The sequence below is a fragment of the Lampetra fluviatilis genome, chromosome 37, assembly GCF_964198595.1.
Source record: "Lampetra fluviatilis chromosome 37, kcLamFluv1.1, whole genome shotgun sequence".
Classification (NCBI taxonomy): Eukaryota; Metazoa; Chordata; class Hyperoartia; order Petromyzontiformes; family Petromyzontidae; genus Lampetra; species Lampetra fluviatilis.
In genome coordinates this window covers 10,118,195-10,138,893 of record NC_136311.1, presented here as the reverse complement: position 1 = coordinate 10,138,893, position 20,699 = coordinate 10,118,195, and the positions used below count along the sequence as shown (strand labels likewise).

The 20,699-nt window shown below is 44.2% G+C and overlaps 1 protein-coding gene across 3 annotated transcripts in view; it reads left to right on the top strand.

Annotated features, from left to right (window-relative positions):
* USP32 (ubiquitin specific peptidase 32) overlaps nt 1-20,699 on the top strand; it is an 80,804-nt gene that overhangs the window by 15,225 nt on the left and 44,880 nt on the right. For 2 of the 3 annotated variants that reach the window (XM_078873818.1, XM_078873816.1), the window contains exons 5-7: nt 302-461; nt 18,373-18,504; nt 19,866-19,973. In XM_078873818.1, the coding sequence (XP_078729944.1) occupies nt 302-461; nt 18,373-18,504; nt 19,866-19,973 (400 nt within the window). Of the gene's footprint in view, nt 1-301; nt 462-7,771; nt 8,023-18,372; nt 18,505-19,865; nt 19,974-20,699 lie in introns of those variants that run through there. The other variant, XM_078873819.1, reaches the window with a different exon arrangement.

Genomic DNA, 20,699 nt, shown 5'->3' with positions numbered 1-20,699 from the left:
GAGAAAGGCAGCTGAAGAGATGCGAGAGATTAAATCAATGAATCAGGAGGCCATTACTGGACAAGAACAATTAAGGAAATGATGTAATGGATGAAAATGAGGGTAGGTCTTTGCCCAAAAAGTGTGAAGTTACAGGCTAACAATATTGGCGGTAGTTACATTGTGGAGGGACCAGCTACTGCCATGGGGAATGCGGAATTAGCACCGCTGGCTTGGGGACAATCAACAGGAGATGAATGCCCCTCCGTGGTCATTTGAGCAGGAAAGAACTTTTGACTTTCCTCCGTGCGAATGCGCGCAGAGCGAGCGGGCCAACTACGAGCGCTTCAAGCAATGGCTGCTCGCCAACAAGGAGCTGCTCATCCTCTCGCGCTGGCTGCTGGCGAGCACGGTCAGCGTGACCCTGACGGACGACAGCGACACGCCCACCTTCTACCAGACCCTCGCCGGAGTCACTCACTGTGAGTCTCTCGTACTGCGCGCTCGGTGTTACGCGTGGCGGTGTGTCAGCGTTGCGCGAGGTGGGACTCGGCTTGGGTTCCGGAGCGCATCGTTTTGTCCTCGGTGCCGCAGGGAAATTCAATGGTGGGGGAGGCACCCCCCGGTAAATCCGATTTCTTTACAAAAAACTTCGTTATTTCTCTTGAGCGCCAAATATTGCCACTTTCTAGCTTGTTATTTTACTTTTGTGTACTCAATTCTTCTTCTTATTATGAAACACAACCAGTATCTGATATTCGAGTGAAAATCTGCCATTTCGCAGAGGAGTGGAGGAGAAAGTAACTTACAATATTACAAATAGAAAGTGTGGTCTAGAGGTGTGATGGAGCTGTACTGTGTACTATACAGCAGTGACTGACTGTAAATTACTCAACTGGTACTGCCCTGCCCGTGATGTTTCTGTGCGGCGTAGAGTTGGAATTGCTTTGCACGCTGTTATATGTTTGGGATTCGAAGCGAGATTTTCTATTTCTTTCCTCTTTTAGTTTTTAGAGGGTCCTCCAATAAAACTCTGTCATGTGTGAGACAGTGTATCCGCTCATGTGTTATTTGACAAACTGTGATAGCCTAGTGAGTGGCAACATAAGCACGGCCGCCACCGCTATAATCGTTACGATTGTTATTCTTTGTATTGTCAGCGACGCCACTATCCCATCATCTTTTCCCATCGCCACTGTCACCGCCTTCATTCTCGCTGCCATTTTCATCACTGTTTTCACCATTACCTCTGGGGTTTTATGTCATTGCGCACGAAATTCCGAAGTTTTGTATAATGGATATTAAATTGCATATCTATTGAGTAAAGTTCCCGTAAAACAATTAACGTGAAAGTACATGTTTTTTTGCGAATATATGTTGGAAAAAGTGATTTCTGCAGGGCATGAATCAGGCTGCTTGTCTTTTTCTCTCTCCAGCTACACACATCGCAATTGATACTTGCTTGCTTGTATAAACACGTACATACACAATTATCATAATCGCATCGTAATTACTTCCTTGCGAATTACATTAACACTTGTGAGTTTGTTCCGAACAAAATTCACTCTCGTTTCCTAACACGTACTTAATGAGTCATTTTTGGGTGTGTTCCATGAATAAGCTTAAATGGACATATGTACGTGTGACTGATCTGCGCTCTGTACGTTTGTTAATCAGGCGTGTTGCAGCATATATCGAGAGCGCCTTCAAGTAGCTCGCAAGTGTCTGCGTTATTGTCTACAACAGCCAGCCGAAGTTATTCAGGATGGTCTCTTGACTTTACTCGGTGTGCCGTGCAGTTTAAGTACGCGATAATGTTTAATTGTTTAAATGCGCATGTAAGAATATAAAAAAGCAACGTTCATTTAGGTAGGGTCGTATTAGCGTCTGTGACCGCGCGGTTTGAGCATGCTTGAAAGGCCTCTTTTCTGCAGAACCACTTTTGTCCAACCCTAACTCAGTTGTCAGATTCCAGCCCTTGTAACCCTCCCACTCGGCTGCTTTCAGCTCTGTCTTATCGCCCACATTCATATGTAAATGATGTGCGTGTTCATATGCTAACGAAGGAATATGCATATTGTGCACGGTCGTGTTATTGTTCTTTGAAATATGCAGCATGATCGGTCCGGGTGGGGGATTGCAAATCGCTGCACTTATTTCTTGTTTGGCCTCTTACTACCCACGCGTAACAGGTGAAATATAAATAAACCACCACTATCACTCGCTCTCATCAAACAATATAAATCGTTCGCGCGAGACGCTTGGCCCTCTGTCTTACAAGTTGCAAGAACAATGGAGAGAATTGCTTTCGTGAACATTTATATCCTGAATGTGCCAAAGATACAAACAGACAATTATATGGTAATGGTATATGAATATAAATAAGTATTAGCTTGTCACAGGCTATAACTTGCTGTGCTCTGTTTTCTGCTAAACCTCACTCCTGCATTGGTGGTGATAAAATTAGCCTTGCAAGGCTAATTTCTCATTTTAACATCATGCTAATCTCTCACATTATCATAGCTACTTCTATGCTAAATTCCTCTGTTGACATGTAAACTCCTTTGTCAAGGCGCTCTGCTCCTCTCACCCAGCTTAAATACGCTGCCAAGCTTAGCAGTGTTCATTGGAGCGCTGTCTTTTCCAAAAGTTCTGTTTCTTCACCTGAGGACGACCGCTTGCGTTGTGGCCGAAACGTCATGAGAATTTCTTTTTATTATTTTATTATTTCCCTTCTACGTGACTTTACCAAAAGAATAAAGAAGATGAAAGCCTTGCCAAGGGTCCGATTTGCCACATGAAACACAATAACATGTCCTTTCGTCTTCCTTTCGGCTTTCTAAACCATTGTTTTCAACAGGCGTTTTCTTCAGACAGGGGTGCTCTCCAGTTCGATTTTGACTCTTTTGAGTCTTATCAGCAGTGGCCTTATAAAATGTTGCTGGGTTCTCTGATGTTGTAGGCAAGAGTCCCATCCGGTAGCACACAGCAAAAGTACACGAGCATTATTGCCACGCTGTGTTCTCATCCATCCGATAATGTGGATTCTGTAAGCTTTACGATACGTGCATTGGATTGTGTACGAATCTGTGCTTTTCGTTTCGTACTGGGTGGGTCACGAATCCGTTCTTGTGACCCCTGCAGAGCTTTAATTCTAGATTTGAAGCTTTCGTGCCAGATTTGATGCAGCAAATCTGGCTGTGATGGTCCCACCTGATGACGGAGGCTTGTGTTGCCTCCGAAACGTCGTGATTTTATTGTTTTATTTTTATTAATTTTTATTTCATTTTTTACCTACGTGACTTTACCGAAATAACTAAGAGTATGAATTCCTGCAGAGCTGCTGGAGGCTGCCGTTATAATTAATCACAACGTAAACAAAACGATTGATACGTGAACCGTGCGCACGTCCCTTTGATTGCGACGATTCGTCAAATTATTGAGCATAATTTACCGTCCTTTGAACATCAAATCGGTTTGAGGAGTGGATGGTTGATATGTGCGATAAAAAGAAATGCAAGCGAGAACAAGTATTGCAAATATAATCAAAGAATTATGAGCCAGGGATGCAGATTCTTTCATTGGTAGGCACGGGGGGGTGGGGGGTTTGTGTGTGGGGGGGGGGGGTAAATAATGTAGATGTATAGCCAGTAGAGGGGGCATGTCAGCACTTTAACGGTTACCATCATTATCTGTGACGATGTGTGGACGGGAATGAAAAGCACTAATTCTCTGGCCTCTCTATTTCATCGCTATGAAGAAAGGGCCATTTTCCATAAATGTCCCCTTGTTTATGTACTTTCCTTTAAAGCAGTGTTATCGATGAACGTGTTGAATTGTTGTGGTACTTAAGCAGAAGAAGAACGTGTGATCGTATCTGTTTAGACTACATGATACAGAACATTACGTGAAAGCATCAGTTTATCGGATAAAATACTAAAAGCCTTGAATAGTACGAGTAAGAATATATTATATATTTATCCATCAGTACATTAACTAATTGTATCACCGTCAATTGACTGAAACGTGACACTGAATAATTGCATCCCAACTGCGTATAATTTATTGGTTAGAATTAGGTTTGTTAAACAGTCGTTGAACCAGTAATCATTTACCAATTCTTAAAGTCAAGAATTTAGTGATTCCAGTGGAATTTTAGTAACAAGTGCGCTGTTCGGAATGCACGAAACAAACACACATCACAACACACGCAAATCTCATTAGGGTTCTGTCGCAGCTATCGTAAAGCACCAGCGGGCAGGCCTGAGCCATCGCGTGCTACATTTGCCCTTGTTTCTCAGTTTAAAGGTAAAACTGCAGCCATGCGATTTCTTGCTCGCATCGGTGCCGATGGACGGGCCTCAAGTAGAGGGGGCGTTCTAGAAGGTGTTTGGCTTACTCTTGCATGCTGGCCAGACAGGGCGGATGACCTGGGCTAACCGCCACACTTTTACACTTTTATACCAGCGCACCCGACCGGCTGATAGACTTCAATGTCGTGCACCCATTCGTACTGCTTGGTGGACGTAGGCGCGCCTGGATTTAAGACATCTCCCGCTTTTGTTTCGACTGCAATATTTTGCTGTCTTTTCTTGGATTTTCTGTTTGCACTTAGTCACATATTCACTTTAAGATGTTTTTTGTTCATGTTTTTGTTTTTTTGTTTGTTGCGGTTGCACCCGATTCAAGAGCCGAATGGCTCACAGGGCTATACCTAATAAATGAACTTGAACTGTTGTGCCATCCATTGGTCATGGCCAGTACCAACACAACAGATCATTTTGTTTCTCACTTAAGCTAAACATTTTCAGCTGATTGCGGGACCATTTCTACATGTGTGTGACACAACCAATTTTTTGCAACAACAAGATCTATTTTTTTAACCTCGTTAACATAGGCACGTTGGCGGGGTGGAATTGGCAGGCTGTGTTGCGGTTGAGTGAAACATTTCTGGTAATGTCTCACTGGCTGATATCTCTTAACAAGCTCCATTAAATTTTGATTTGAAGCTTTCGTGACTGCAGGGATTCATATTCTTGGTTCTTTCGGTAAAGTCACGTCGAAAGAACCAAGAATATAAGCTCCATTAAATTTTACTCCTTGTTGAATGGAACAACAGGAGTTTCTGAGCTGTGGTTGCCTGCCACAGTGATTATGAACTTCTTTTGCACCGTACGTAGCCAACCGTGCTGCTTATCTATGGGTGTCTATGGGTCTGGGTGTCTATGGGTCTCTGTGGTTGCATGGATGTTGAAGTTCTTCCGCACCGTACGTAGGCAACCGTGCTAATCGGAGGATTAGTGTTATACAATTAAAAAAACACATTTAAATTGTATTACATTTTGTGTTCTTACAACAAAGGGTGCGATAGACACTATTACTTCACGAACATATTTAAATCTGATTATTGGTTTACGATAGCAGAACATATGCTTTCGTGTTTTTGTCATTTAATCTAGAATGCATTTTTAGTGTGCATTTTCAAAGTCTTTTCTGCCACTAAATGCACTTGGCAATGGAAGCGGAAATTACTCCCATGTCCCAAAATGAGAGGATGGTGCTGCAAGGTGCTTAAAGTTAAGTAGAAATTTTATTTTAAATTGAGGCACATTAAAATTTCATTACATTCAACTTCGACGGTGGTTTCTTTGTTTTCTTTATACAGTTATTATTTCCATAATGGTATAATGCGTCTTACAGTGGAAATGAACTTTGGAAGAGGTTAGAATAGCTTAATTGAAAAGGTTACAAAAGTTTGCACTCCTAGATAAATATGAGCAAAACAAAAAGTCACGTACGGAAAGTTTTGGGTTTATCAGATTAACCAGGTAAGAATTCAAGACAACAGGGATGAGAATTTTGCAACAGTGACCTGGGTCACAAAAGAGAAAAAGAAAAACCGATAAAGTCCAGCAATGCAGCGAAACTCTTGAATCGCATGGGAAATCGAAAAACATTGCGCGAGCATAAATCATCGTTAAATAATAAAATTATCCCTCTTATCGTGAATCGGCTCAGGCGGATTATTGTTAAAGAGCGGAGATATTTGTTGGAGGGGCACAACTAGAATGCAGGGCAGAACGTGTAATTGCCTAGGGCAGTTATCGAAGGCGTACCGAGATGAAAATGGTTTTACAGAGGTGGATGAGAGAGGGGGACACTTTTGTAAATGCGAACTTGGATCATGGTGGAGCAATATGTCAGGGTCTCAAGCGAAGAACATTTTAAATCAATATGAATTTCCTGCACCCCCATTTTTGCAGCTTTGATTATTAAGTTTTCCTTTAGTTTTTTTGTTCATTTCCAGGTGTTGTTATGAATGATTATTGTCGGCAAATATGAGTTGGTTAAGCACTCTCCTTCCTCTGGAGTGAAAATGGGAAGTCAAAAGTGGTTTTCCTGTGGATAGACTGGCTGCTGCTACTGCAATGTTGAAAGTCCACTCCAAGTTCAGAGGTTATCAGTGGAAAATTAACACCGTCCCAATACGCATTTGAACAGCGAGATAATTCTGCTAAGATCTTAACCAACTTGAGATAACTCGAGGCATTTTCAACTAAGAACTTTGTAAAGTCAGTCCGCTCCAGGTGAGATGTTACACAGCACTTGCAGTGGCGAGACGACAGGCTTTGTATGGCAGTGCACTGTGGACGTTTAATACAGCATGCACAGCTTACGCTAAATTGTAGAGGCTCTTAAGGGATTTTTTTTATTATGGGGAATTTCTTATTCCCCATGTGCGAAGACCCCGGGGCCGGCCCAGGACACGCTGGCGGGACTATGTCGCTCAGCTGGCCTGGGAACGCCTGGGAATTCCCCAGGAAGAGCTAGAGTCTGTCGCCAGGGAAAGGGACGTCTGGACCACCCGACTCAACATGTTGCCGCAGTGACCCTCACCAGGATAAGCGGCGGAGGAACGAACGTAATAAATGCCGAATAATGATATTTCACCATAAGCGTTAGCACCCCGTTTTTAAGCAGGTGCACTTCATTGTGATGTGGACGTGTCTTTTGGTGAAGCCAGTTAATACACTCGTTTGTGAGAGTTTCGCTTGCCGTTAAAACCATCCCCTGGGCCTCGCGATTATGCGATTTATTTTTTCAACGCCCCGTTGCATTACGCCCGGTCACGGTACAGTGTGAGCCTTAAGAACCCTGGACAGCATCGGCAAAGCCTTTCTCTCTCCCGGGCATATAGGCAATCAGCAGGCTGTCCCCCGTCATATAATCTGATTCTCGCTGGCTTTATTGATTTGTAGTAATTCTTCCACTGGTTGGATTATCGGTCCGGGCGGAGCAGCTTCCAAGGTACATCCTGGCCTTTTTCTAAGCGCCGTCTCCTTGCATGCATGCGCTTGCAGCGCACATGCAAGCAAGCCCCCCCCCCCTCATCTCCCTCAAGCGACAGGAATTCCCACACTCGCTGCTGCTGCTGCTGCCGCCGCTGCTGTGGCATACGTCCCTCGTGGTGTATTTGCGTTGAAGTAATTGGCCCATGTGCCTCTGCGTGTGGCCATGCCTCGCCTCTCCGAATGCTCTTGCTCCTGGGTTGAGCAGCGCAAGCAGTTCCAGCTTGTTGTCTATCTGTCCGACTAACGTAACGCCTGTGGTGTTTTCGCGGTCCAAAGGCGGGGGAGGGGGGGGAGTGATAATGCGGGAAAATTTAACAGTCGTTTATTGATAGCTGACAGGTTTGGCTTTCATTGCAAACCTTTTAGAAACGTGTTTACACAATTCGTACGGTGCTATTCAAGTGTTTCTTTTCGTTGTGCCCCGAAGAGTCACTCCCGCGCAATGTTCGTCAAACTTCCGGGAATGACGGTGGTGCGATCGCTCAAGGGGATTTAGCGGGCGGTCGGCGTTGGCGGCCGCGCCGGCGCGCGGACGAGTGAACGCATCTGGCGCCGCGCTCTGCTAGTGCCGCGCGTGTGGGCCGCTCGGGAGGATGCATGGGCTCGAGCCCAGGAAAGGATGCGGGTTGGCGAGACCCCGACCGGCGCAAACGCGTGTGGTGCTGCTCTGCGTGGCGCGTCGTGCCGGCAGGTAGGGACCACCTCCCCTGTGCCTCCCTGCTGGTTTCCTTCCTTGCATGCCAGTCCCTTCGTTCCACCTGCTCCTGTGTGCATTGATCTGCTCATACTGCACCTTTTTGTTACGAGTGCCCAGTCGAAGCATAGCAAATTTCTAGCACAGCGGCTGTTGCCAAGATCGCTGCTCCCTTTGTCACTCTGTGGACGTTCGAATCCGCGAGAACTGCTCTGTTGCTTCGTTATCTTTGAGACGCGGCTGCTCGATGCGTCTTCAGTTTCAAGGGGGAATTTGCAGTTGTCGGTACGAGTGAATCCCCCAGTTTTAGAAGGTGCCACTTTGAGCGGGAATCACTGCGTCGTGCTGCAATAATATTTCGTGCGAACACCTTTTAAGCGAACGTATTTAAAAAAAATAGAACTTGGGAAATTTTACAGTTTTTTCCCCTTTGAAGACTTTCCTTTGAAATGCCAGTCTGATTAATGAGATTATAAGGTTCTGAAACAAAACCAGGCTTTACGAAAGGTGTTTCATTTTGTTGAAATATTTATTTTCCAAAGGATGGTTAATCGAGATTAATGACTTTTGTCTTGGTGATGGCATAAATACGGCAATACATGAATATCACTTAAAACATTTTTTTTCTTTTGAAATTTTATATATGGGTGTGCCTGTGGTTATAGTTATAGTTGTTTTTCAAAGGATACTATTGTTAAAGATACAAAAATAAAACTCAACACATTCATCAATAACATTGTGGCCTTAATGGGAAAAACCTAATAGGCACATTTTCTGCAGTGACCCCTTTTTATGTGCTCTGCAGAAGGGCAATTGCACGGAACGTTGGCTATTATATATTTTTCCTTTTTAAGCCTGCAGTGTTATTGATGAATGTTGTGAACTTTACTGTTAATTCTGCTTATGCACTTCTGTCAATGCAGCATCACCAAATTATCTTCATTTAGGAGATAGATTGGTGTCTATAATGGGGCGAATTGCCCGATGATGCTGGATGCAATTACCAGCGAAACGTCGTACTCAAACTGTAAATGTTGTGGTTTCACGCTTCAACACACCGGTGGACTAAAGCAGTGAACTATTTGTCTTTTGTCAACGTGACACTTTTTTACTGATTGGCCGTGTCGGGTGGTGGAGGGTTACGACACATTTATAAATAACGCGATCTAAACCCAAAAAAAAATCGTTGATTATGAACAATATTGGTTGCGAAAGCCTACGTGTTAAACTGATAAATCATCTGTTCGTTCTAATGGCAGATAAAGCTTAAAGTGAGTAGCCTACTTTGGGAACTATCCAGGGCAGCGAGGACTCTGGGCAATCAGTGATCACCATTACCCGGCCAGACTTGCCCGTCTGTATTGAAGAGTCCCTTACTGTGAGACAATCCACTCTGAAATTCAATTTAAATGTGCCGATTTCATCCCAGTTAATTACTTGGCACATTATCCGAAAGACAACTAATGAGAAATATTATTTCGTGTGTCTTCGTAAAACTAGTATGCTAGTGTGTAATGCTAGCAACTGTAGGATCAAAAATGAAATGAAAGGAAATTGCCTATTTGTTTTTTTTCTCGTATTTTGGTTGCAGTAATGTGAAAACTGTCGCACGGTGACCTACGCCTGTGAATGATGATGTCTCTGGGTCATAAATGTTGACTTTGCTCTTTCCAGCAGAAGTGGAACTGCCAGCAGCGTGCAGCAGAGCAAAGGTTGCGAGCCCACTTGGCGGGGCGCATTCGCGTGTCGCGGAAAGTTTAACTTGTTAAATTTATCCCAGTTCATAGAAAAAAAAACTTTTAATGATTTTTTTTTATTATAAGCATATTTATTCTATCTCTGTTGAATAAATTTGATGGATATTAATAGTTTACATTGCGCTTCTGCCTATAACGGGCTTGCATTAATTCCCGTACAGAACTTGCAATGAGCTGTGTCTGTTATCCAGGGTAATGGCGTGGTGGGGTGGCCCAGATAAAACAAAAGCACGGATTGAAAAAAAAAAAAATGTAAATTAGCTAAAACATTTTCATTTGTTGTTCACCTACGTAGAATGAAGGCATATGACGTGCAATCTTTTAGTGTTGCTGCCTAAAATGATAAAATAATAAGTGTGACTTGCCGACAGTTTTTGCAGCTGTGCGAGTAAAAAATAATAAAATAATTCTCACGACGTTTCGGCCACAACGCAAGCAGCCGTCCTCAGGGTCTGAAGAGTCTTCGGACTCTGTCTTCTCGACAGACCTGTTCTTCACCTGAGGACGGCTGCTTGCGTTGTGGCCGAAACGTCGTGAGAATTATTTAATAATGTTTTGTTTTTATTATTTTATTATTTCCATTCTACGTGACTTTACCGAAAGAACCAAGAAGAGGTTACGTTCGTTTAATTGCGTGCACGGTTAATCCGCGAGTCGGGTGATCCGCCGCTTATTATATTTTCGAGAGTTAATCGGAATGGAATAGCAGCGGCCAGTCGCGTAGAAAACATCTTCGGCGCAGATTCCCCCGTAGGCGTTTAAACATCGCGGTACAAGGGGGTGGGTGGGGTGGAGTGGGAAGCAAATCATCCGGCGCCGTTACGCAAAACGGGCCACGCCGTTTAAAATAATTCGTGTGCTTTTTGAACAGTTCCGAAATAGAGCATTGCAAACTGTATTTCTGTTAAACTGTTTTAATTATACTTTTTTAAAATTAGATTACACATCGTGAAGCGCGCACCTCCTGAGTATTGTTTGGTAAATACAGCATAGTAACGCACGCTCGCCATCGCGGTGGTTAAGTGCTTCTCTGTCCCTTCTGATGTGTTTAGCATGCCTTGGCAGTTTAGTCGTTGTCTGAGTGCCTCTCAGGGGGTTTTTGCCTTCAAAATGTGCTAATTAGGGTCCTGGAAACAGTCGTTCTGCTGCCAAATTACCTCCAACGCGTTCACTGGGCTCCATTGTCCCAGTGTTAGCCCCTTTGCACCTGACACCTGAAGCCTTGCACAACCTCCTTGCATGTCAACAAAAAATGAATAAAACGGTCGAACAAATATGGGAGTGCATTGACGGTGGCGTTGCCAGCCCACGCAAAATCAGGTCACCGCCTTTGGCATTATCGCTGCCTTTTCGCAGGAAAAAAAAAATAGTGGGCTGACGTTTTGGGTACAGGCCCTTCTTCAGAGCAGAAGGGGCAGGAAGATTGGCTGCAGTGTAATGGGAAACAGTTCATGCGTGGAGTAAAAATTGTTAGTGAACTGATTTCAAATTTCCAGTGGTTGACAGTGATGCACTGTAAAATGAAATCTCCAGATATAGGTGTTTCCATTTTTCTGTCCTTTCCGCCATCTCCAATCACCGGCAGTATTTTCTAAAGTTCTGTCTCCAACAGGTCGATCTTTCTGCCTTCTTTTCTGCAGGACCATTTCGCAAAATGTCAAAGTGTAAAAATGCCTTGTGTATATATTTGTCTGGGTTAAGGTGGGTCGGGATGAGCTTCAGGTGTCATTTTGTTGGAAATTTGATTTTTAGGCCCAGTTTAATATTTAATTTGATATTTTTCCCAAAAAAATTCTTTCAACACCAACTTTTGCATCATTATGCGCTGAATGTTAATTTTTTTACGACTTATAATTGAATGATTTTTTTTTAATCCGTAACATTTCATTGGCACAATTTTTTGAATATATTTTAATATAAAGAACTAGCTCCAATAATTTACGCCAAAATGCACGTGCCACGTTATCAAAGTGTCATTTGCCTGACTGAACTTTTGTCAGTAAAAGCACGGAAGAGAGGTCACCGTGGTCGCGGCTCGGTAGCGATTTCTGTGCTCTTTCCAACAAGGATGCATGTCACGTGATGTCATTTTTTGACGAAGACTTGACGAGTCTGTGGAATATATTCACTGCACACAAAGACGATGGTGCGTTGCGCATACAGAAGCCCTCGGCCTTTTCCAGGCTGATGGGATTTATAAAGAGAAAGATTTCCAGCCTTCTCCACAACAGTGAAAAAAGGTCTCAATGTGCACAAACTTATGCAGCACATCAGACGTGGGGTCAATTACTATTCTAATTGTGTCATGCGTAATTAAATTCAATCACATTGTTATTGTAGCTACACCTAACGACGCTGCTTAAATAGTGATTGCAATTGATCCCAGGTCTGCACCACACGCTTTGAAGCAGAGGTAATTAAAAAAAAGAATCATTTTAAATACCCCTTCCATAATTTAAATGAAACAAGAAACATAACCTGTTTATATTTGAAGGAGTAAACTAAAATACCCTGACTATAATTATACAACAAAGTTGGACGAACTAAGATGAAAAAGTGTCAAACGGTTGTGCCATAATCATTCCATATTGGTGATTTTGTGCCATTGGTGGAAATTCCATGTTCCGATAAACCGGGACCAGACTCTTTAGGACGACCTCAGTTGTCCAGCCACGAAGTTATATCACCAATGCCTTGCATATATCACAGAATACATACTTGCATGCAGTTGCCAGTAAATGTGGCTAATATTTAGATCCAGAAGCATTCTTTTTTAAATGAGGCCATCAGCAAGTTGTGATATGCATTTTTGTGTAACGCTTCGAGCTGTACTTTATAATTCCAGAAAGTCGACTACTAATCCTCTTCAAAGATTAAGGTGATGGACTAAGCCTCTTGCTTAGGATTACTGTTGGGAATCTCAGGACGGTTACTTAGTGATCACTCGCCAGCGAGTGATCCTATTTGCGCCACAGTAATCTAAATTCTTGCTCGATCGATACATCTGCCAAAGAATGAACCTAGTGTACTCACCGGACGGTGAATGTGCTCGAACGATGTACTTGTCATCGGTTATTGCGCCCTTTGATTTAATCAGCTGTCTCCAGGGGAGTCTCTTGCTATGGTTCCATGACCGTTTGTAAGTGGACTCTTCTCCGGTCCTAGGTATGGCCCATTTACCGTTTCAGTTTCAACAGCGTGGAACCGGTCTGTGTCTCCCCCCCCCCACCCCCTATACTGCGTGAGCCGCACGGCTCCAAAGGGTTGGCGCCTCTCTCTCACACCTGCCTTCCCCCTACCTACTCACTGCGATATTTTACTTTTATATTTTAAAAGTAAATACCGTAATATCGAGAAAATGTCATGCAAGCTCAGGTTGGGTCAGGCTATTTTCAAGCCAAAATCAATTATGTTTGTAATTTAATTACGCTTTTTTTTGTTGTTGCAAAAACTCTTAACGTGATGTTAAAATTAATTGTTTGACACATTTACTCGTGCATAGGTTTTCGCGGTTGTGCTTTATATCGCCCTCCTCCAGTGTGTGTTTCCGGGTTTTTCCGCGTGTTGCATTGTGTCCGACATTACGATCCACATGCTGTTGCACCCATTACGGTTGGCAGACTTAAACTCCGTTTCACACCACCGGTGCTCCGTACACCTTTTGTCACGTAGGGACGGTCTTCACTGGAGTCTCCCAAGGCTAGGCTGCCATAGTATTTATCCAGTTGAATATTGCACGTGCGTGCAAAGCACACTTACGGTGCCTAATGCACAGAATCTTATCACTCTTGCAATGTAGAATCGTGGAAAAGCCACACGGAATGATATGCGTTGCTGGCTATGGTTATTGTCGTCAGCAGTCATTATCAATGCACACCTGGGATGAAGACCTCCCCTTCACATCCTCCATCCGCCACTGCGTTACCACGCTCCATCTGACTACTACACGTGAACTGGTGTCGTTGCTCCAACTCCCCACTATGGTTGTCTGGCTGGTTTGGCTGCCATCATGTTACTAATGTTACCCATCAGCCATCATTCCTTCCTGCAAAGTGGCCTGCCCTGGCCCACTTATCTTAGAAGTCAATAAGATGTCTCTGATTTGTGTGTGTTCACTCTTTACCTATTACTGGCAATAATCTTGGAGACCGTTAGCTTTAGAAGCCTGTGGTTGTCCTATGGATAACTTGCCCCCACCATAAGAATGTGGACTTTCCACCACCGTCTCTGGGATGTCAACAAGAGATGGCTACTGCAATATATTTTTTTCTGGTTGTACTGCGTTTTGTTCAGTATGATCTCCGACATTTTTCTCCACGTGTTGAAAGCTTCATTTCCTGCAGAAGCTTCCCAATTCATGGAGCAAAACTTGTGGCACAAATCCGAAATATATAGGAGAACTACCACTGTGTATAACTGCGATAAACCTACGCAGTGAGATAAGCACTGCCCCACCCTATGCTTAAGTGCCGAGCGGTGGGGGTTATGCATACCCCTGTAATCCAGAGCTGTGGGGGTGAGGGTTTGTGGATTGCGCAAATATTGTGAAACTCCCTTCCCCATGGAGTTCGAGGTGCAATACCCTGCCTCGCAAAGAGACCGCGGTACTGCCAGCCAGGGCCAAATCATGGTCCTGTGAGGCCCCTGGGCACAGGTCTTTTGGAGGCACCCCCCCCCCCCCCCCGCTTTCCTATATTGGTGTCTTTCTTCCTCTTCGCAAAATCATCCTCTTCGTAAAAACATCCACTAGATCGTCAAAATCTAGCTGTCTGACAAGGTGACTCTATTGACATGCCTGGCAATGAGCTGAAACGTGTTTGGCACATGCTACTCCGCAGCTAATTTTTTATTCTGCCTAAAAGGGAAAATGACCGCTCACCCTGGCAGTTTGTCACTGGCAAAGTTAGAAAAATCCGAAGTGCCACGAAAACATTGGGGAACACTGACTGCAGACTTGGTGCCTGCATCGGCTCAAGAAATTTAGTTGGGCACTTCTCACCCTCAGAGTCAGACATGAAAGACTTGAATTGGATCAGTTCGTTTGGCAAAGTTCATGTCCAGTTCTGATGGATATGCAGCGGAGAGTGCATTTACTTTTTCCACTATGACATCACTGTTAGCCACCTGATCTGACATAAACGGAACTCCAAAGAGACTGGTCAAACGCTTGTAAGCGTCCAAGCGATGTTCAAACAGCTTATCAATGACCACATACGATGTTTCTATTTTCATCTTCTCCCCGCAAGTGTCACACCTGGCTCTGAGCTCTCATCTGCAAATGTTTTGCGTTTCACCTTTCGCTGAAGATCGTGCTTATATGACTGAGAGACACCTGTCACATTTAAGGCTGCCCTTTCAAAAGCCTCAAACTGGTCTCGCTGTGGAACAGGTCAACTATGACGTCCCAGAAATGTGCCATGAACACCATCTCTAAGGTGTCCAATTTAGCACATAGTCCAGCCGCCTCAATTCGAGTATCTCTTTTCTCATTATCATCATTGCATATACCACTGAAGGCCTCTCTAATGTGGGTGTAATTTCTCCACAGTGCCTTGGTTGACTCTGCTCGAGCACTCCACCGAGTACTGGACAGCGATTTTACTGCCAGTCTGACATCTGTCTTCCGAAAGACTTTCCCCCCATCTGTGTGTGGATGAAGAGCAAAATGTGTACAGTGACTGCAGCAACATGTTAAAAAAATACTCGTCAGCCTCTGGGCTACTGCCGTCTGAGGTGTTAACACAACTAAGTTAAGTGAATGCGCTGCGCAAGGCACATACTCTATGAGAGGGTTTTTTTGTTTCAGGTGGGCCTGTAGCCCATTGTATTTTCCTGACATGTTGCTTGCATTGTCATGTGACTGACCTCTACAGTTTGAGAGGTCCAAGGCCGTCCACCATCAAAGTCACACAGTCTGTATTCTTAGGTTTTTTTCGGTAAAGTCACGTAGGTAAAAAAGAACTTGCATCTTGGAATCCCTGCCTCACTTGATACAGCAAATCTAGCTGTGATGGTCCCACCTGATGACGGAGACTTGTGTTGCCTCTGAAACGTCGTGATTTTTATTTAATTTTTATTTTACTTTTATTAATTTAAATTTTTTACCTACGTGACTTTACCGAAAAAAACCTAAGAATATGAATCCTTGCAGTCACGAAAGCTTCAAATCTAGAATTGACACAGTCTGCTCAAGTTTGACCAGTGTGGCTCTCAATTGGCTCAAGGTCCAGGAATCGCTCCACCACATTCCCACTGCTGTTAACAAACCGGAATATGAACGTCAATTGGTCCACATGTGACAGGTCTGGGGTGGAGTCAACAATCCCGAATCTCATCTTCTATTGTTTGGCGAGTTTTTGACCCATTAGCTCAATGAGTTGTTCACATATTGTCGATGGCAAATAGGACATTATGCCTCCTCCTTTTCCGCCAAACTTTTTAATATGTTCATCAAAGAATGGGTCAAATTGCGATAGCAATTCTAGGATGCCAATGCTTATCTCTCACATTAACATAGCCACCTCAGCGCGCTCGCCGTGGAGGCCGCTCACCGATCTTACATTAACATGCTCATTTTTACCTGGCAGTCCTTTGATTGGTGGAAAACCCACCACCTTCACGGTCGCTGCCCATCACTTACATTAACATTAGCTGCCCTAGATTTGAAGCTTTCGTGACTGCAAGGATTCATATTCTTGGGTTTTTTCGGTAAAGTCACGTAGGTAAAAAATTAAAATTAATAAAAGTACTTTTTAAAATTAAAATTAATAAAAGTACTTTTATTAATTAAAACATGTTACCTACGGGACTTTACCGAAAAAACCCAAGAATATTAGCTACCCTGGCCATGCTGCTGACATTTGGGCTACGCCTATTTAAAAACTTTAAAACAGTTTCGCTTTAGAAGATAACCCCTTTTTCCTGATGACGACCGCTTGTGTTGCGATCGAAACGTAGTAGTCATTTGTTATTTTCTTTGAACCTATCTACCTGACTTTACCGAAAGACCCAAAGAATATGAATTCCTGCAGTCACGAAAGCTTTAAGGCAACATTTTCCTTAATCTTTAAGTATGGATTGGGTCTCTTATATATGCGTTAGTGTATGAAAAAATATCGCTTTTGGCATATTTTTTTTTATGTTTCACAAAACAGCGGTGTATTTTTAAGGATTGATTTGTCATCTGCTAACTAAGCTCTCAACACATGACGAGCCCTCGGTCTCACTAGCTGGCTTTTTAGTGCAACTAATTTGGTTGTAAGGGCAGCTAGCTGACTAATTTATGTTAACAAGCTGAATCATTTGGTCAGCTAGCTATGGAAAATGGGGAGCTTGCTAAAATAAAGGGATAGCTAGTCACGGTAAGTCAAATAACGAACGGCTTGCCATAATATGACGCCCTTCGAACTGTCCTGTTATGTAGAATGAACTGACTTGTTGGTGAATATTGTATCATGCCACAGCATATTGTAGCGTGCCAACTGGTGGCTCAGTTGTCCAGAAGCACTGCACTCTCCGAGAGGCTCTCGTTTTAAGCGTGCACTGTATGTACCAAGGGGCCCAGGTGTTATGCTCGATGTGTGCACCGAGGGGCCCGGTGGCCCTAGTGGTCAGCTCACGCTTTAAACACCAAACGGTCTGGGGGGCCCTCACATTGTAAGTGCCGAGGGGTCTGGGGGGCCCTTGTGGTTAGCCCACGCTATAACCACCCAGGGGCCTCGTGGTCAGCTTGCGCTGTGCGCACTGAGAGCCCTGGCGTTCAAATTCCTTCGGAAGTCTTGGGCCACACACGGTGCGCGCGGCCTGAGGCTTGGAGACCCCCTGGCAGCCCCGGGGCACTGGCCCCACTGGCCCGGTCCATAATCCAGCCTTTTGGCCAGCGGATTAATCGCCACCTGTTTCCATCGGTGCAGGGATAGAGTGTTGCCACCCCGCACATGGCGTGGGTTTTTCTCGGGTGCTCCGGTTTCCCACCACTTGTATAAACACTCGTCATCATTAATTGGCCGAAACAGAAATCATACAATAAAAACTCAATGCAGGACGCTGCTGAAAACGAGTCCGAGGACAGGAATGTGGTCTTCCTAGATGAATAATATTATTCATTAATACTATTCATCGTATGATTATAAGCCTGAAAGCCACTTTGACTGGTGCACGGCAGCATTGTCATGGATAATCCCCTGACTCTGGAACAATGAAGGTGAAATAAATTAAATTGTGTGGTGGGATTCTAGAAGTCTCTCAGCAATGATTGAGTCGGTCCTGCTTGATGTGGGAATGTGGCAATCTTTCTGCCGAATATTTGCATTTATTCCAACACTTTTATTGTGTTGTTTATCCTCATTTGTTGTTAAGTGCACTAATGTACGGTTGGTACGAATGTACCACAGTTGTCTAGGTACTAGGTCAATAAAAACATTGAGCCGGTTATTAATGTTGTAAAAAAAGTATCGCTTTGGTGCAATGCACAGATTCTTGTTGGAGGCAACACTTGCAGGAATTTTCATTTTTCACCAACATTGTAGAGTGCCGTTCATTCATACGAAGCACGCGTTGCTAAGGGACACGTCTCTTTTTCCTATAACAGTGGAGGAGTCTGACATTATTGACCTGGAGAAGCGCTACTGGTTACTCAAAGCTCAGTCGAGGACCGGACACTTCGATCTGGAGACATTTGCCCCGCTGGTGTCTCCCCCTCTACCGCCATCACTGACTGAAGGTACGTACAGAGTAAAATTCCACACGGCGCCTGGCACACGGTACATACCAACACGGCACACGGCCCATAACACAAGGCACATTAGAGCACGGCACACAGTAATAACACACGGCACATGGCACATGGCACATTCCACACGGCACATGGCACACGGCACCTTCCACACAGCATATGGCATATAATTCACCGCACACGGCACACGACACACAGCGCACAGCACATGGCCTACGGCACATAATACACGCCACATGGCACACTCCACACGGCATATAACACACGGGACATGGCACACGGCGCATTTCACATGGAACTCGGCACATAACATGGCACACGGCACACAGCACAGACATACGGCACACGGCAAATTGCACCCGGCACCTGGGGCCCGTCACTGTGGGTATGCATGACACCCAGTAGCAGCAGAAGCATAAATAATATAATGAGAGCAGGAAGATGGCAGAGGATAGGTGGTAACATATCTATCTGATGTCGTGATGGCGACACGATGAGATTATGAGTGCTTCGTAGCACCGTGAGACTGTTGGTGGGCGGTGGTATCGCACTGCAGAGACCGACTTTTAACTGCAGCCAGGCTGCTGATTGTTCATGTACATGCGCAGTCATTTTGACAATCTGCTGTTGGAGGGACTCCTCGATGCCATGGGGGTTATTTGTCCATACTTGACGCTGCTCTGTGTGGGTTGGTGAAGGCAGATAGTATAAATTTTGATTTAAAGCTTTCGTGACTGCAGGGATTCATATTCTTGGTTCTTTCGGAAAAAGTCACGTTGAAGGGAAATAATAAAAAAAAAAATCTTGCTGTGGATTTCACACCTGATGATGATTGCTTGTGTTGCAGTCGAAACGTCGTGAGAATTTTATCGTTTGGTATTTTTATTATTTTATTATTTGCCTTCTACGTGACTTTACCGAAAGAACCAAGAATGCAGATAGTATAGTACGGCAATGGATGTTACTACTCTGCCCCAGGTTGATAGTGTCAGTCATTGATATTTTTAGGGGAGATTGGATGAGACATGATGAACCTTATTAAAAAGGGGGCTGTGGTTTTTGTTGTTGAGCGATACCCTGGCTCGAAACACATAGTGAGGGTGCTCTTCTGTTCCTCATGTAGCATAATGCACTCGGTGCAAGTGCATTGTGCGTGATATGCGAGATACTGTACGCGCGTGAACAGTGTCACCCCATGCTTTTCGGAGCGTGGCGATGCTCCGACTTGTCTCGGATCAACACATTAATGGGCATTACCCGTGGAGTTGGTGGTTGTTGAAAGCCATAAATAACGCCCTTGCAGACACCGTTGTCAATTTTGATGCATTACTGCCGCGCTCGGCCCACAGGCATTTTCAACGCTTTTGACGAGAATCGAGACAACCACATTGACTTCAAGGAGATCTCGTGCGGCCTGTCCGCTTGCTGCCGCGGGCCCTTGGCGGAGCGCCAGAAATGTGAGTGTCTGTGTGCCGACCGGTTTACAGCGTCGGTCGTGTGATCGTGTGATCGTGTTCTCGATGTGCCACCGACGAAAAAAAATGTTTCCAACCCATTTTTTTGTTTGTTCAATCGCACCAGCACACACTTAAATATTTGCTACTGTTCTCTGCTCTGAGCAAGGCGAAGGCATCTCCAGGGGCCAGATAACGTCCTTGCCATCACTTCCTTTCTTCTGCTTAATCCTGAAACGGTTGCGAAGTTGACACTCGATCACCAATGGCTGCTTTTTACAGTAATAATCCCACCATCTGGCTTTAGGTGTTGCCCCACCCATCGCAAACCTCCTGTTTATGTACACACATATACAACGACGCCTTCTTACCACAGTTTTATTTCAAGGTTTCACGTTGCTTGCCCCCTGTCCTGCAAAGAATCATCGGTGTGCATTTGTACTCGGAGGCCATATTCTTAATTTTTGGTTGTTTTGTTCAAGTTCAGCTCCTCCTCTGGCATTTCCGATTAAATGTTTAACAGTCTACTGTGCTAAAATTAAATTGGTTTCTCAACCCAATTTATTAAACAGTCATCACTTTATTAATGTGAAGCTGCATTGGTTCGTGGGCCATAACCCAATCTAATTTTGTTCACTGAAAAATGTTACAATCCCCACACATAATGTCAATGGTGAGTATAAATCCTGAGAGTGATGGCCTTATCTGTCAAGGCATTGATCTAACGAA